The sequence below is a fragment of the Rhagoletis zephyria genome, unplaced genomic scaffold (genome assembly GCF_001687245.7).
Source record: "Rhagoletis zephyria isolate East Lansing unplaced genomic scaffold, Rhagoletis_zephyria_1.1 Rzeph_scaffold_01863, whole genome shotgun sequence".
Classification (NCBI taxonomy): domain Eukaryota; kingdom Metazoa; phylum Arthropoda; class Insecta; order Diptera; family Tephritidae; genus Rhagoletis; species Rhagoletis zephyria.
This window is the reverse complement of record NW_016158947.1, coordinates 17,619-35,071: the sequence shown is the minus strand read 5'-3', so window position 1 is coordinate 35,071 and position 17,453 is coordinate 17,619. Positions and strand designations below refer to the sequence as shown.

Below are 17,453 nucleotides of genomic sequence, written 5' to 3'. Positions count from 1 at the left end.
CAGAATTTTATTTTTGTGCAGCGCCTCGCAACTTTTCATGAGCATTCATGTATACTATAATTAGGTACATATGTACTGTGTGCAAGTGTAAATTGTTTTGTTATTTTAAGTAGATATTGGGCATAGTTTAAAAATAGCAAAATATAATCAGTGGTAGTTATTATTGTTATTTCGAAGATTACCATCTGGCAATCTATCCTCATCAGCCTTCGTCAGAATTCGAGACCACGGTACTTGCTGTTGTTGGTTATCCTTACCCATTTAAACATACATACCTACTACTTTACTTTAGCTGCTGTTGAACGATAACGGATCGCGCCCCTCGTGTCGGTTGGGCGAGAAAGGAGGGTAAAACCGTTGGCATTAATAATTCGAACTAATTAATTTGGTTATATGATATGATATGACATGATATTATTCTAAAAACTAGTAGGGATCTTGGGCGTCACTGTCGGAAAATTTAGCCTCCGCGACGAAGCGTCCGATAACGAACTGAAGCTGATCGACGTCGCCGAGCCCGACACATGATATTATGTAGTTTTAGATGCCAGTGCAAAAAGATACATCAAACTACGAGAAACCAAATGGACCATGTGTTACAGTGTCTTAGATGTTCGTACGCTCTGGGGCCAAACATCGACTCGGATCAGCAAAGAATGCAAGGAAAGCTTAACGTCGAAAAGCTGCAATCACAACCGGCAACCAATTTATTCACCACTCGGCCCTTTTTTGCTTTAAATGCGAAACTATTAATTAAAAAACTAATGGCACTTTTTTGCAATGACTTAAAAATGCCGAAATACGTAAACTTAATATTGGGTCGTAGATTATGGATCTGTATACAGTTTTACCAGATCAGGCCCTCAAGATATTTTAATTTTTACGAAAAAATGCAATCTTTGACAATGGAATATTGAACAATATTTGGTGCTTTCTTTCAATCTCATTTATTTTAAGTTTGCATTGCGTATAAAACTTATATTCAAGCTTGAACATGGAAATATTACCCATTCGCCATGTACGAGTATGCACCGGTACGGCCATGTACGGTATGGCGTATGAGTAACATTATTTCCTACTCCTATATCATAATCGATTTTTATGTTAGTAGCTTGATTTTTTAGCAAACGAACAGGTTTTAATACAAAAAATACAAACTATTTGTTTCCGTATTTCGGGTTTTTTTTAAGTCAACACAAGTATAATAGAATAATGACTATTATAACAGCGCGATTCTGTGCACTGGATAAATTAAAAATCTTTATAATGCGTCAATTTTTATTATTTATCAATAATTGGTATTCTAGCACAGAAATCAAAAGCTCTTTTCTTGATAAATTATCAAGATTGAAAATGCTATAGACAAGCGTTTACAAATTTAAATTCCATGTGAAATTATAAACTTTGTGTACTAATAAACTTGTATCTATCATTTAATTACTGAATGTGCCGGCATTTGAAGCTGCGACTCACAGAATTTATAGCCAACATCTCTACCTGCTCGGCTACGGCAGTCAAAAGCTTTTTAACCGACTTCCAAAAAAAGGAGGAGGTTATCAGTTCGTCGGAATATTTTATTTTTTATTATTTTTTATTATGTATGTTACCGCATAACTTTGAACCACGTCAACCGATTTCCATAATATTTTTCGGAAAGGTAGTGTCTCAGAGGTTTTTTTTTGCTAAAAATTACTTGTTTGCTTTTAAATTCATATTTTTAATATGTGACAATGAAATCAGTTCCAGTCATGAGGAAATCAGTTCCCCTCTTGTGGAAATCGTAGAGCTGTTTATTTTATAAATATTGACACAGAAAGCGAAGGGAGGTTTTATTTAATAAAAATCTTGATAAAATGTCTTTACAAAAAATGTATCAAGAAAACACAGAATTGGGTGTTAAATCTCTCAATCATGAAAAGTATTATATAACAACAACGCTCCTCCTATGATCGTAAATTAAAAATGGCATTTATTTTATATCAAACCTCTTCCAAACTTCTGAAAATTTGGGGTTATTGGGAAAGTGGGCTTGGCGTTTTCTTTGCAAGCTAAACTTTTCTGGAAGTGTTTATGGTAGAACACTGGAACTTCCTATTATTTGAACAGAAATTTTATCAAAATTTGTATCAAGTAAAAGCTCCCATCACGTTCTATGTCCGACAAAAACCGACAATAGGTCATGGTTAGGCCTTAGAGTCTTGTGAAACAACTAGGTGACTATGGCCGCAAATTGATAGGGAAAAACCCCAAAGAGCTGCTCAGTCTCTAAAGCAAGGGCATTTCGATAGTCATGGCTTGTGTAACCGGTCATTGGCTTTTTGATAAGCACGTGTCGAGGTTAAGCATATTCTCCCAAGAATATTGCAGAAGTTGTAGAGATGAAGAAGAGGGAGAAACAGTTGAGCACTTCTTCTGTAGCTGCCCAGCTTTGGCTAAGAGCAGGGCGGGCTTTCTAGGTAGGCACTTTTTCAGCTCTCTCACGGAGCTATCCGGTGTAGGAATAAAACCAATCCTACGCTACATAAGAGCTTCAAAATGGTTCTATGCAGAATAATCACTGAGATTCCCGTGTTTCACAGTGGTATCTTAATGAAACTGCAAGATCTAAGTGAGTTAGTCATTGGACCGACTGCCACATCAACCTAACCTAACCTAAGAAACGAACACAGAATTTTCCTCTTCAACTAACTCTTCAGAATTATCGGTTTCGCTGTATAGGACAAGTGCGTCTCTAGTAAAGCTGAATATACCTTTATTATATTTTTATCCTTTTGATTAAAATTCTTAATCAAATAGTCCATATTTGGAAGAAAAATAGAGGCACCTCAAATCTTTCACACAAAAGTGTAGCAATTCCCTCTCTGCAATGAAAATTTTTTTTACGGAGAAAAACGCTTATCGTCACTGCGTGCACAAAAAAATCTGATTAGAGTACAATAGGGCACTTAAGCCTATAACTTGTTAACGATACTTCGTAGGACTTTGAAATTTTGACAGCTGGTGCGTATGGTGGTAAGAAATGGATTTTTGTCAAAAAAGAAAATCGAACCTTTTGTCGCTTACGCCCTTTTGGCGGTTAGGGCTCGATTTATACAAAATTTATGCCGTTCACATGAAATTTCTGTTTGTCAAAACCAGCTGAGATTCGAATCGGGGTGCTCAGTTTTGTTAGGCGAATACTCTCTCTGTGTGCCAACGCCGCACATGAAGTTTCATTGACTAAGTGCGTAAATCGTTAATAGTACCCGTTAGAGATGAGTTGGGGACTAATTGATTTCCAATTATACCCATAAGGGATGAGTCGTGACTAATTGACCTCCATTAGTGCCCGTATGAGACTAGTTGGGACTAATTAATGCCCAATTGTACCCGATTGAGAGTAATCTAGGAATACCCTCTTTAGAGATTAGTCGCACAATTTTTTGCAGGGATGTTCATAAAACTCCAGGGATAATCATTTTATGTTAAACTTAGAGGGATAAATATATACAACAAGGCTCTACCATGTAGATGTAATTTTGTAGCTAAATAAAGAGATGAGAAATAAAATATTACAACCTGATTTAGTTTGGATTGAAATTAAAAGAAAGTTGCATCGACTTCTATTTTGGTATTGTTATCACTCATTTGCCGTGGCATGCTACTTGAAATATTGGTCGCATGCCTTTTGGTGTTGGGTTTTCTAATAATGTACACAAATTGAATGTCAAAAGTCCCTAAGGATTCCAAATCTGTTCGATATTTAACCTGACAGCCTAAGTCACTCGAATACCTGGCCGTAGTCCAGTCCAAATATATATTGCATTCTTATAAAGGCAATTGCAAATAATTTTTCGCCACCCAGTCTAATGGACGTACATACATATGTACTATTGGGAGCCAGCAAACAAGTTGAAACCTTTACGAACGTGCTACACATTATCATAGGTGTTGTTGCAAACAATGTTATCTGAAATAATAGAAAAATTAAGTAATTCATATTTAATAAAGCAGAAGCAAAGCAGACTGAAATTTCACAGTAAAGAAGAACAATTAGAAATGTATAAAAAAAAAACTTTAACTTTATCTAAAAACTACTGAGCATATATAGATTTACTCCATGAACAATTTTATACAACACTCTGCAGCTTTCCTTGCCTATTCGTACATTGCACGTATGGTGAGTGCCGTTTGGTCGGAAGAATGAAAACTTTAATTAAAAATTTTGGGCAACATGTGCGCATACATCAACGAAACAAAACAAAACACTATAAGGAAAACGAAGCAAAAATAATAGCAAAACGAAAATGCCAACAACTACATTAACTAGGAAAATTCGCAATAAAATGAAAGTAGTTAGAGTAGGAGAGTGGAGAGTAGTAGGAGAGATCACAGCTGTTACTTTTACTTCATGGTGGTGCCAAAATAAGAGAACTATTGATATTTCTGCGTTGGAAATTCATGTCAAAATGATACCAGTCACTTGTTTAAACTATTCCCTGCACAATAAATTTACTTAAGATTCAAAGGTTTAATTTTTTACACTGGCTTTGTAGAAAATATTCGAAGAATTTGCGTTTTCGAGTGTCTTTACATTTAATGCCCTGTATGCAGCTCTCCAGAAAACGGTCAAGAAAAAATTGCCATTATTTCGTGTGTGTGTCCAAGGAATTTTGACATTTTTGATACTTCACAGCCTGTTGTCTCACTGTTTCCTCAAGAAATAATGGACCGGGCATATATTTCTGTTGCAAACCTGGGTTGCCTTGTGCTCTTTTTTCACAAAAAACTTTAGAAAACCGTATTAGAAAGCGTAGAAAATTTCTTAAGAACTGCGTACAGCCTCAAGATAATTTTACACAAGAAAATTTCTTAGGCATTTCTTGTACCTCATTTTGTATGGAATTTTTGCTTTTCTTGAGAACTGCATACGGCCTGTATGTAACTCTTGTTACTACTATAAAAAAAAACAAGTAAGAGCAGCGCTGTCTTCGGCTATGCCGAAGGCTTCATACCTTTCATGAACATCTGCAAATTTTACTTTGACAGATTACTGCTTTTGAATACATCTGCATACATCGATAGAGGAGTTACATACTTATATAAAAAATCGCATCTAAACAATCAGAGGTATGGAAGATATACTTTATATGGCACCAATCTAAGTGATTTTCACTGCTATGTGATCGGTATGTAAACCGGTAACACAATTTATTGGGTTTAGTTTCCTACATAAAGGAGATATATGGCAAAAACTGGTATCTGAACAATCAGTGCTATAGGAGATAAAGCTTATACAGCATAGATTTTGACGATTTTCTCAGTAGACTTTGTATTATTATTTATAAAATATCTTACGAAATTTATCGGTTTTAGCTGTTCAAATAAAGGAGTTTTACAGTAAAATCCCATATCTGAACAATCAGATGTATGGAAGATATATGTTGTAGTCATCCGATCCTTGTTATTTTCACTGTAAGTATTCTGTTAATAATGAGTGAAAATGGTGCGAAATTTCATGTTCCTAGCTGCATAAATGGAGGAGTTATGATAAAAGACCTCATATCTGAACAATCAGTTGTATGGGGGCTGCAGGTTATAGTGACCCGATCTTTGTTATTTTCGCTGTAAGTCTTCTGTTGATAATGAGTGAAAACAGCGCGAAATTTCATGGTCCTAGCTACATAAATGGATGAATTATAACGAAAAATCTCATATCTGAACAATCAGTTGTATGGGAGCTATAGGTTATAGTTACCCGATCTTTTTAATTTTCACTGTAAGTTTTCTGTTGATAATTATTGAAAACAGTGCGGAATTTCATGTTCCTAGCTATATAAATGGAGGAGTTATAACGCAAAATTTTATATCTGAACAATCAGTTGTATGGGAGCTATAGGTTATAGTGACCCGATCTTTGTAATTTTCACTGTAAGTATTCTGTTGATAATGGGTGCAAGTATTGCAAAATTTCATGTTCGTAGCTGCATAAATGGAGAAGTTATAATGAAAAATCTCATATCTGAACAATCAGTTGTATGGGAGCTATATGTTATAGTTATCCGATCTTTTTAATTTTCACTGTAAGTTTTCTGTTGATAATTATTGAAAACAGTGCGGAATTTCATGTTCCTAGCTATATAAATGGAGGAGTTATAACGCAAAATTTTATATCTGAACAATCAGTTGTATGGGAGCTATAGGTTATAGTGACCCGATCTTTGTAATTTTCACTGTAAGTATTCTGTTGATAATGGGTGCAAGTATTGCAAAATTTCATGTTCGTAGCTGCATAAATGGAGAAGTTATAATGAAAAATCTCATATCTGAACAATCAGTTGTATGGGAGCTATATGTTATAGTGGTCCGATTCTTCCGGTTCCGACAAATGATTAATACATTATAAAAATACACCCACCTACCAAATTTGATCCGGATATCTCGAAAACTGAGAGACTAGATTGCATACAAACAGACAGACAGACGGACAGACGGACAGACGGACATGGCTAAATCAACTCAGCTCGACGTTCTGATCATATAAGTATACATTTTAATGGGTCTATCTCTTTTTGTTCTGGTACTTACAAACATCGGACCAAAGTTATAATACCATTTCATGCTCATGAAAGGTATAAAAAACAAATGGAAAGAAAACCCATTAAACGATTACAATTTTTTTTTAACTACTAATGATAATGATACAAGAACAAGAAGTTCCAAAAATTCCATTTTTACTGAAGAATCAGGAAAATTCTTGCGTTACAGAATGCAAATATTGAGGTGGATAGACACCAGTAATTTGCAACTTTTAGAAAAGTTGTCTGGTTTTCATATCGAATGGAAACGAGCTCAGGCAGGTGCTGGGGTGTAGTGGTTAGCAGTGCACGTTACCCTTACGCAAGACCTCGCTTAAAACTCGGTTCAAATCAATATAAAAAACCAAAAAAGTTTTTTTTCAGCAGCGTTCGCCCCTCGTAAAATAAAATTTCCGTTCGAAGTCGGCGTAAAAATGGAGATCCCTTCCCTTTGTGTGACAATATCAAGGCGCTCGCCACAAATCGGGGGAATGCTCGAACAGATACTAGCATATGGGTTACCGCCACTGGTTTACAGCAAAAATATTCAGTGGATGCCACTATCCAATTTCTATGTAGAATTGTTCGGGGATTCCGAAAATCGAGTTAATTTGTTTGTTTTTCTATGGATACGTTTTCGAGATATTTGTAATTTACCGTTATTCAGCTTAAAACAAAAAGTATAAAATTCACCATAAAACATGTATAATTCGCTTGCGATAGGGCTCATAGTTTTTGACAAATTAATTACCTAATCATTCCAGATTATTTTTATTTTTGATTAAAAAAAAGGAAAGAAAATCAAACTTTAACAGAAGAAAAATTTTTTAAATAACAGGTTCTGTGCCAAATTTTTGCATTTGTGCTAAAGCCTGTTCAGTTACAAAAAAAAATCAAGTTACTAATGAAGGAAAGCGAGGGATAAATAAAGAAGTTAAGAAAAGAAAGTTACTCATACGCCACGTACACTTGAGTGACACGCTTCCGTCACATATCCGTCATTTTTGGCTGCATTCAGTAATTTTTGCTACAAAGTTGGTCCTATGTAGTGTTCGTTGACAGTTCGTTATTTGTTATCCATTATATGTACATATGTACATAGTCAGTGTCAAAAAATTCCACACACTGGTCTATTTTATAAGATTCGCAATATTATTCATGACAAATATTTTTCGGTAATTTTTAATAAAACAATAGTTCATACTTAATCTAAATGTTTAAAATTGAGTAGGCTACAAAACTGCGTAACAAGAATTGTTCTAAAAGGTCTGATTGAAGCTTTGATGAAAATTTTTAAAAATTTTTTTGTGAATTCTGTTCAAATCTAGAAACTTTAATATATACGCTTTCAGTTTTATAATAAACTATAGTTTGATTATAGGTTACCAAATAGTATTTATAATGAAATTATTGTGAATATTGTAAAATAAATAAGTGAGTGCAATTTTTTGTCGGACAAATAAACAGGGTTGCAACATTTTAACAAGTTCATTCTATAAAATAAACATATACTTACTTAAGTCAACATTTCAAACTTTATGCAAAATTTAGAAAAATTTTATCTACATTGCAAACTTTTTAATTAGACTTTATAGAAAAAAATGTGGGTATGCAGTTGTATAGCCCATTAAATTTTAGTATAAAGCTCAAGTGTGTAGTTGCTTAAAAAGTTCATATGTTCGAAAATGTTTATATGGAAAGTTATGCAAAACTCGGCAGCAAAAAAATATCAAAATATCGTGCATATGTATGTATTTATAACAAAAAAAATTATATGATCAAAAATGGCTGTTATGCGCCTTGGCCAATGGTAAAGTTAATTTACCGCCTCTGCATGGTTGTAAGTCATGCAGAGTCCGAAAAAGTCTCCGGAAGCATTGTCCGAAGGACGCATCAAGCTCTACGGTTAACCGCTGTCCAAAATCAAAACTCACGAAGACATATGGAATGGTACATAATTGCGGCAGCAGCATTTTTACCGCCAACGGTTTTCGGTTTATTTAAATTTATTTTAATTTTTACCGCCCAGCGGGGGCGATACATTGTTGATTGCAATAATTTCTATTAATCTCACAAATTTGCAAATACTTTTACCGATTTTTATGTACCAAACAAATATTTTGATGAAAATTTCCAAATCAGAATGACAGTTAACGGAAGCCGTCCTCAGCCGCAATTGTGTTTGCTCGGACGAATTTCACTGCGGTAACTGAACAGCTGTTACCTTGCCGCCGACCGCTTTAGACCGACTACAAAAAAACACGAAACAATATACTTACTTGCGAAACTAGGGCCCAAATATAGTAAAAATAGCTTAATCGAGCAAGGTTATCAGAGTCACCACTACTGATCATGGGCCTGTTAGTGTCCGTAACAATCAAGAATTGGTATAAAAATCGTTCAAGTCATATTCAAGACATTAATTCTGTAGTATGTTATGAAACTTCTCAGACCGATACTCTTAAATACCTTTTACTTTCATTTTACTACAGCTTTATTACTTCTACGAAATTTCACAGAGTAAAATAAAGTGTTACTTGGTTTCGTCACAATTTTCGCACACTAATTTTTTTGCACCCACCTCGCTAGTTTCATTAATTTACCATGACTCTCAGTTCATTATTATTCGCCATTTATTCCTTTCAGCTGCGCGTCCATAAGTCAGTTTGGAACTCAGCATTTTATCATCACATCACAAACTTAACCACCACTGTCACTTTGCATACCAAAACACCCTCTGGCCCCTGATGACTTCCAGCGCTTCCAAGAACAACAATAAAATGCCCCATTTCGCTATTTCACAACTTGTCACTTTGTCAAAACTTTGGTGCATTGTAGTATGCGTTTAGTTTTTTGTTTTCTCCTCCTCTGTAACGCGTGCCTGTGAATTTTTGCTTCATGCTTTAAAACTCACCCTCTTACTGCTGCCCACTTTTGATATTTTATTACCATCATCTACGAGGACGTCACCCGCTAATGAGCTGCAAAACTATTCTGTACGCGCTTTCGCATTTTCGATGAATTCCAATTAAGCTTCTTGGCATTTTAATTGATTTAAAGTAAAAGTTCTGTAGCTACTTAGGTACTTTGCAGCAGATAGCGAGCCACTGGGCTGCAATAATAGAGCGCACAACTTTGGCGGTCACAGCAGTCAACCAGGACAGCACGGCAGTAATCAGCTACCAGCTCAGCTGTTAGTCTACCAAAGAAAGAGTCTTACCTTGTAGTGAATTTTTTCTTTAGCAAAATTCTGTAGTCAATCGATTATCCATTCACCAAATATTTAAATTCAAACAATAATCAAGTCCACATCCCATGTAACGGTTATATAGAGAAATACGAAATCTTCGATAAATCAGTAAATATTAACTCTAGCTAATTTATTAAAAATTGNTATAAATATATAAGTTTATCGAAGATTTTTGAAATAGGGATAAAATCAACCCTGCTTACCACCTAGCGGTAGTTTTCGGAAAGGTGAAGAAAACTATATTTAATAATTGCGCCAGGTGTCTAATGTTCGGTTCCACCCGAACTTAGGGGTTTTTACTTGTTTCTTCTTGTTTTCTCACATTTACTGAAGTAGCCTTTTCCAAGAAAGTAGCTGCGTCGAGTTGAGTGAAACGTTGATGAGTATATTTTGGTCATTTTTTAATCCATTTCATTTTAATATATCTATTTCAATATTACGAGAGAATTATATCACACGAACTTTTGTTTATCACAGTTTTTGTAAACCGTTGTTTTATTCTTCTTTTCTTCTTTGCTTACAGCGTCGATACGCGCGACTCGAGCTACACGGAAGGCACTCACTGGTCCGATGAATTTTATCGCGATCGTTTGTCCTTCACCGTGGAAGGAGGTACAGGAACATTGGAAATTGCGAAAACGCGGCCGGAGGATACTGGCGAGTACCGTTGTCGAGTCGACTTTCAAAAGAGTCCGACGCGCAACTCGAAAGTGAATTTAACTGTCATAAGTAAGTGTTGCTATATATAGTATATATGTATGTATATTAGGGTGGTTCAAAACTAGTAAAGTCGGAATTTAATGCTCTCACTCCCTAGGACTTTTCTTTATCGAAAAAAGTATACCACATCTTTTTTATTTTGAAATCAAAGAATATTTAGAGGTCGCTCAAAGCGCTCAAAGGTATCCAGGTATTTTTATATGGAAAAAAAAAAACTTTCGTAGAAATGGTATAGAATTCTTGAAATCGATATTTTTCGATCCGAAAGCTCTGGTTCACTGGCACTAAATAAAAAATTGGATATTATTACTGGAAATTTCCTGCAGAGAAACAAAGTTTTTCGTTGGAAAAATATTGATTTTTAAGAATTCTGGACCATTTATACGAAAGGTGGTTTTTTCCCCATATAAAATATATGGAAAACTTTGGACGCTTTGAGCGACCTCTAAATATCTTTTGATTTCAAAATACAAAAATAGGGGTATACCCTTTTCAGTATAGAACAATCCTAGGGGGTGGTGAGAGCATACAAATTCCGATTTTACTTTTCCACATGCATTTTTGCACCACCCTAATAGTTTGTAGACGCTGACTAAAATGTATTTGAAAATAAAATTAAGTTTGGACAAGAACGAGCTTAATGCCGTTGTGTTGTAGCAACTTTAATTATTCAAATGTCAGTGTATCTTTTTCATTTCCTGCTCCTTTCCATTCCGTAAAAGCTTAGAGGCACAGTATTCTGCGGACATTTTATGTCAGTATGGTTGACCGTTAGCACTTAGCAGAGCAACAGTTTAAAGTGTGTGAAACTGAAATAAAGTGTAATGATAAGATAAATAAGATTTATACAGCTAATTGTAAATTGTAAATTAAGTTGAGTACTGAAATTAAATTGAATTAGAATTTAAGCTAAATGTGTAAATAAACAAAATTGTTTAAGGCCCACTCATTTAACTAAAAATTTCAATTGTAGGTTGGGTCGAGTACAACATGAAAATAGGTTTCTTGTGTTTCCTGACACTCCATTTTTTAATTAAAAAAAAAAAAACGTTATTTTATGACTGGGTGCACTTACATATCTATTAACAAAGTTATTGGTAGATATTTTTAGGGTTTCGTAGATTTTTTTCAAGTGGATGGTAGTATTGTTTTCGTCGTTTCGTGGCAACCCTGTGTATAACAATATATTTCTAGACTAAGCTTCGGTTAAAATTAAAAACCCCTATTTTTCTAAAAAGAAAAATTAAACTTGACCATCGCTAATTTCAAAAATTTCTATAAAAGTTACCAAATATGTAGTATCTAAATAAAATAGGGCTCATATACACCCAAGTTTTCCAAGATTTTCCTGGTTTTAGACAAATTGTCCTGGTGTCCTGGTCCATACTTAAATTGTCCTGGTTATTTAATGAAGGTCAACGCAGACACCAATTTCATTTTTTGCAGATGTTCGCTATTAAAAAAGGGTTAAGCTTTTTGATATTAGAAATCGGAAATCGACAACGGAACGTTTTTTCTAATAAATATGTTGAATAATATCTGGCGAGCTTACATTGTTTTTGTTTAGTTTTTTTTATCGTTCTTTATATCTTCAGACAAATGTCAAAAAAGGGCATGTTCCTGGACATGTACACAGCTGAGGGGTGATAAATACTATCCAGTAGATAATATTAGGAGGTAAAATTTCGTCCAAAAGGCCTGCTGAAAGTCACTTCTTTCTCGTACGCGTTAAAATATTTGACGGCGAAGAAAGACGCGTAAACTTATTCTCGCGGTTAACTATGTTTCCGAGGGTAACAGTTTTTAGTATCCCTAAAGAGTTTTTGGGGAATGATGCTAAAGTGACAGTCCTTGTCCAGGTATAAATCTATGTTTACGCGTCTTCTTTCGCCGTCAAAACACTAGCGCGCCCTTATTCGAGAGTAATGGCGAAATGTACTTTTAGATTAGGCCTGTCATAAGCCTGAATTCAATCGACCATGACACTTGTCATCTAAATCAAAAACGAAGATTCAAGCGAAAATGGTGTCAATATTTTCCTGATACATACTTAAGTACAGATGCTTTGGTTCTGGCGTTGCATTATTTTGAAGTAATTTGTGGTATGATAAGCAATGTTGTTTTGTGGCACAATCCGCAGAGGTGAATGATTGTGTATGAAACCCTAACCTTTTGGAATTTTGTTAATAATATTGTCTTTACTATTCGCGGAACTTGGAAACATATTTGTCGCCTTTAACGTGGTATTAACTACTTGCCTTGGATTCATTAGAAAATTTTCTCATATCGCTAGCTTAGAGTGAAAAGTTGTCCCAATTTAAAAATTGTTCAGGAGAGGAAAAAATTCTCATAGCCATTAGCAACCTTTCATTCTTATCTAGCAATACATATTCTACATTGCGCTCCATGACCATTTTTTCCATTAGGTACATATATGCATAACCAGAAGATAATTTAGGTAGGCTATCCTAAGTGAAGCCATTCTCAAGGACTTACTCAATAAGGGCTAAAACTGTGTTTCTGTGCCCCCTCCTAGAAACGATTTTCCTATTTACAACTTACGCGAGTGTACTTAAGTATACATATGGTCACTATACACGAATAAGGGCGCGCTAGTGTTTTGACGGCGAAAAAGACGCCAAAAAAAATTTTACGAAAAAATACGCTTAAGAAAAACTTCGGCGAAGAGAGACGCGTAAACATAGATTCATACCTGGACAAGGACTGTCACTTCATCATCATTCCCCAAAAACTCCTTACGCAAACATAGTTAACCGCGAAAATAAGTTTACGCATCTTTCTTCGCCGTCAAATACTTTAACGCCTCCTTTTTCGCTTGCAACTATGTTCAGAGTCTTCCTTCGCTAAAGTTTTTTTTGCGCCTTGTTTCGCTGTCAACTTTTGAGCTCGCGACTTTTTTCGCGTCTAGTGACGATTTAGTTCCGAATAAATTTATACCCCACCTAATGCAATTGCATACAAATAGTCGAAGTGGAGAAATTTAAGCAGAAATACGACCTTGAATTTATTTGTGTGTATGCGCCGGATTTTCAGATTTTCTAACCAGTGTGGCAAAGAAATCCACTGTCAGAATTGGAAAATTCAAAATGGCGGATCCAATATGGCGTCTGGTCAATTTCTAGCCTTTTAGTTTGGTGTCTTAGAAAGACTTTGAGTATAATATAAGTTAACTTAGCTAATATTCCCCGTCATAACGCTGAATCAAAAAACTTATTATTAAATCTGCTTTAAGTATTTATTACCAAAATGTAAGAGACTAAAATGCAAAATTAACGAACTTATACCTTAAAGGCCTTGAATTTAGTTATAATATCCTTTCTTTTACTGAAACTTAGCTGAAACCTCACATTTTCAATTCAGAGATTCTTCCAAATAATTATCATATCTATAGACAAGATAGGGAGGACAGAATCGGCGGTGGCGTACTCTTCGCTGTAGACTCTTCAATACCATCTGAAGAAGTTAGTTTTCCACACATCGATTCAGTAGAATTCAAATGCATTCGTGTACAGGCTGGAAAAGGGTCTATTTACTTAGCTCTATGCTATATCCCTCCCCGATCTGACACATTGGTGTATTCACGACTCATCTCTTTACTGAAATCAGTTAATTTACTGACTAAACCCTGTGATTCAATGATTGTGTTGAGTGATTTTAATTTACCAAGCATATCATGGAACATCATTGACAATGATATCGTACCTTTCGCGTCGAGTGCGTGCAACAACGTACGTGGCTGAACTCTGCCTAACTCACGTTAATGTACAATGTGCAGTTGTCGGGACGTGTAGCTTTCCTTCTTGCATGTATTTTGAAAAGTACCCTTAGAGAACAGGTGTGAGAGTCTAGTAGGGAATATGCTGGCAGTCTGTTATGACTGCAACTTTTCTTCGTACTGCTTTAAATCCCTGTCCAGCTATGGTCACTGCCTTCTCCCATTTCTTCGTATCCTGACCTTCTCGTTATGGCAGCAATAAGGATAGTTGGTTCAACAGTATAAGTATGCCTCCACCTTTGGCTGTCGTTATCTTAACATTACTTTACCTTCCAAGTCTCGAGCCGCGACGAAATCGATTAGCCTTAGTCCGTTACTACTAATTTTAAGGTCATAAAGATATACTGCTTTACGTCTAAATTCGGTGAGTTTTTTAGCGCACTCACAAATATAGGTACAACTTTTTCATATACCTGTTACTTTAAATTGTTTCCTTCCCAAGAGCTTTCTCGGCGTAATGAAGAATTTATAAAAAAAAGTTTAATATTTCGCTAAATTGTGCACGCAAATTGAGCATAAACATCACTTCACTCCCATTCTCTTTTTGATTTAAATTCCTTTCAACCTGTCAGTTGCTTCCCTTAAAAGAAAAAATATTGCATTCATTTCATTTGTATAGTGAAATAAGTTGGCTTCTGATACAACAACTAAACTTAGATAAATTCACATTTCAAAGCAACAGATTCATTTTTGGGGGTCACAAAGGTGGTAAAATAAACTTTTATTGGTCAAAATAAAATATGCAAAAATTTAATACAACCCAGTTTTCATGTACCAATATGTAGTGGCATATTTACTTCCTGAAGTATCTACATATATAACTATGTATGTGTGTCTGTTTGCACAAAGAGTACGTATGTACGCACCTGAACATCTTTGCATAGATGAATGTACCTACGACCAGCATTTTTGCACTTTTCGTTTCAACCAAATTACAAACTTTTGTGCTGGCTTACAAGGGTGCATACGTCTGTATGTATTTGTTAGGGATGTTGCGAATGTGGAATTTTAGACATCCCCGGATGCGAATGCGGATGCGGATGCGGATGTCTAAAAGCTAACATCTGCGGTTGCGGATGCGAATGCGGATGTCAAGTATTTTTAAGAAATAATTTAGGTAAGTAAATTAGATAATTTAGGTAAACAAAAAAAATGGAAAAGTTAGGAATTAATTTTTAATAGTCTTTATTTTATTTAGAAACTAAAGGTACAATATTACTTTTCATGGATACTAAAACAACATAATATATATATAATAATTGTTATTTCTTAGAATATTTGTAATTTGCCACTTATCTTCAATTCCAAAAAATTTAACTAAAACATCGCAATACGGATATCAAATGAAAGGTATTTTTGAGAAGTTTAGTAAGAAAATATTTTCGATTTCAAGAAGGATATTTTGTATACATACATAGTATATATACGCTCAAGATAGGTTTTGTTCCCAGCGTATTTCTAGATAGGGTTGCCACCTAATTTTTAAAGTAATAAATTTACTTACTTTATAAACTATCAAAAGCCAAATTTTTTTTCAAATTCATACCCAAACTTTGAAAACTTTAAAAAGTGTATGCACTCCGAGCAAAGCTTGGTCTACCTGGTACTATTTAATAAAATGCTGCCTTTTCAGGTTACACCCTGTTTCTTAAAGGTTCGGAAATCAAACCTGAGTAATTAAATAACTGCTCGCTCGAGGGGACAAATATCTGCGTGTGAAACTTGACAATATTTTAAATTCTTTTCTATTAACGCTGCACGTTTGAGAGGAATTTCAAATATATTTATTCCTTTTTTGCATCAGAGCTGCAAATATCGGATGTATCCGCCTGACTTTCATCTTCACTTGAAGAATCTAGTATCAGCAAGATCGTTGTTTATACACCGCCAAACCAGATGTGTAAATTTTTTCTAAAACTTTTTTCAAAGAAGTCTTTATTCTCATTCTTTTGGTTTTTTCAGAATTTCTGGAACGTCATTAGCGATTTCGATTTTAGGTTTTGTAATCCATTGTTTGACAGGTTTAAAAAATGTGGGCTTATTGGCCNTTTTTCGAACAAAATACACAGTTAATAGTTAGCACTAGTGTTCGCGTAAATAGACTAAAGTTAGGTATAAGCTAACGTCACTCCCTGCAGGGCCCTGTCGAATGGTAGTGCGCACTTCTAACCCTCTAAAAAATATGGACAACTAAGCGAAATGACTGTGTTTTGAAATTTTGCTAAAAATAAATTTCCCAAAGAGCACTATTTGAAATGATTGAAACGAATATAACATCAAAAGAAAATCATGAAAATGTGGTTTAAGGTTATAGCGCACACTTTCCTCTTTCATGTCTGGTAGTTTTTTTTTAAGATTGGTCCACAAAAAAAACTATAAAAAAATTGGTTATTGTTATTCATGGCCTTATAACAATTATATTCAACAATTTTTATTGAGCTTGAGGCCGTTTTTAATGAAAACCTATTGTAGAAAAGCAACAATAATTTGAAAATATGGTAGACCTCACCAGACTTCTTCAGCGGGATTCGAACCGACAACCCCAGCTGACTCAGCCAGTTGTCACTTCTACCATTTTTTCAAATTGTTGTTGCTTTTCCACAATAGGACTATGTTCCCTTTGACGTTCGTCAAATATCAAATAGAAGTGGGAACTTATATGACTGCCCACAGCGGCCGACACCTCGGTTATATAGCTTGTGAAATAATTAGGTGGTTCACAAGGTGTCTCATTGTTGTATGTCGTAAATTTTTAACGGCTAATAAATGTTTAGAGGACGTGAAACAATAACCGACTATTTTTTAACGGTGTGAAATTTTAAAATACAGCTTTTATGATAGCCGGCGAATCCTTTAAATATAGTTTTAAGTCCTTTAAAGTTTACGACATATGTACAATAATACGACAGTAAACGACGCCATGTGAACTCCCTAAATATGTTTTGTTTAAAGACACTTAAATCAAATATGACAAATCTAACTTTTAATCCGTAAATATTGGCTACAATTGGTCATTTCGTTTGCCAGATATGCGTTTTATCAGTGCACTTACATTCGCATTCGCATTCGCATTCGCATTCTCAAAAGCTCCGCACTGATTATTGCGAATGCGAAAGCGAATGCGAATATT

General features: G+C 34.9%; 1 protein-coding gene across 1 annotated transcript in view; it reads left to right on the top strand.

Annotated features, from left to right (window-relative positions):
* Nucleotides 1-17,453, top strand: part of LOC108365409 (uncharacterized) — a gene marked incomplete at its 3' end in the record, with an annotated part of 90,094 nt that overhangs the window by 63,235 nt on the left and 9,406 nt on the right. Inside the window, exon 4 of the mRNA XM_017619423.1 lies at nt 10,331-10,536. Within this exon, the coding sequence (XP_017474912.1) occupies nt 10,331-10,536 (206 nt within the window). The remainder of the gene's footprint in view (nt 1-10,330; nt 10,537-17,453) is intronic.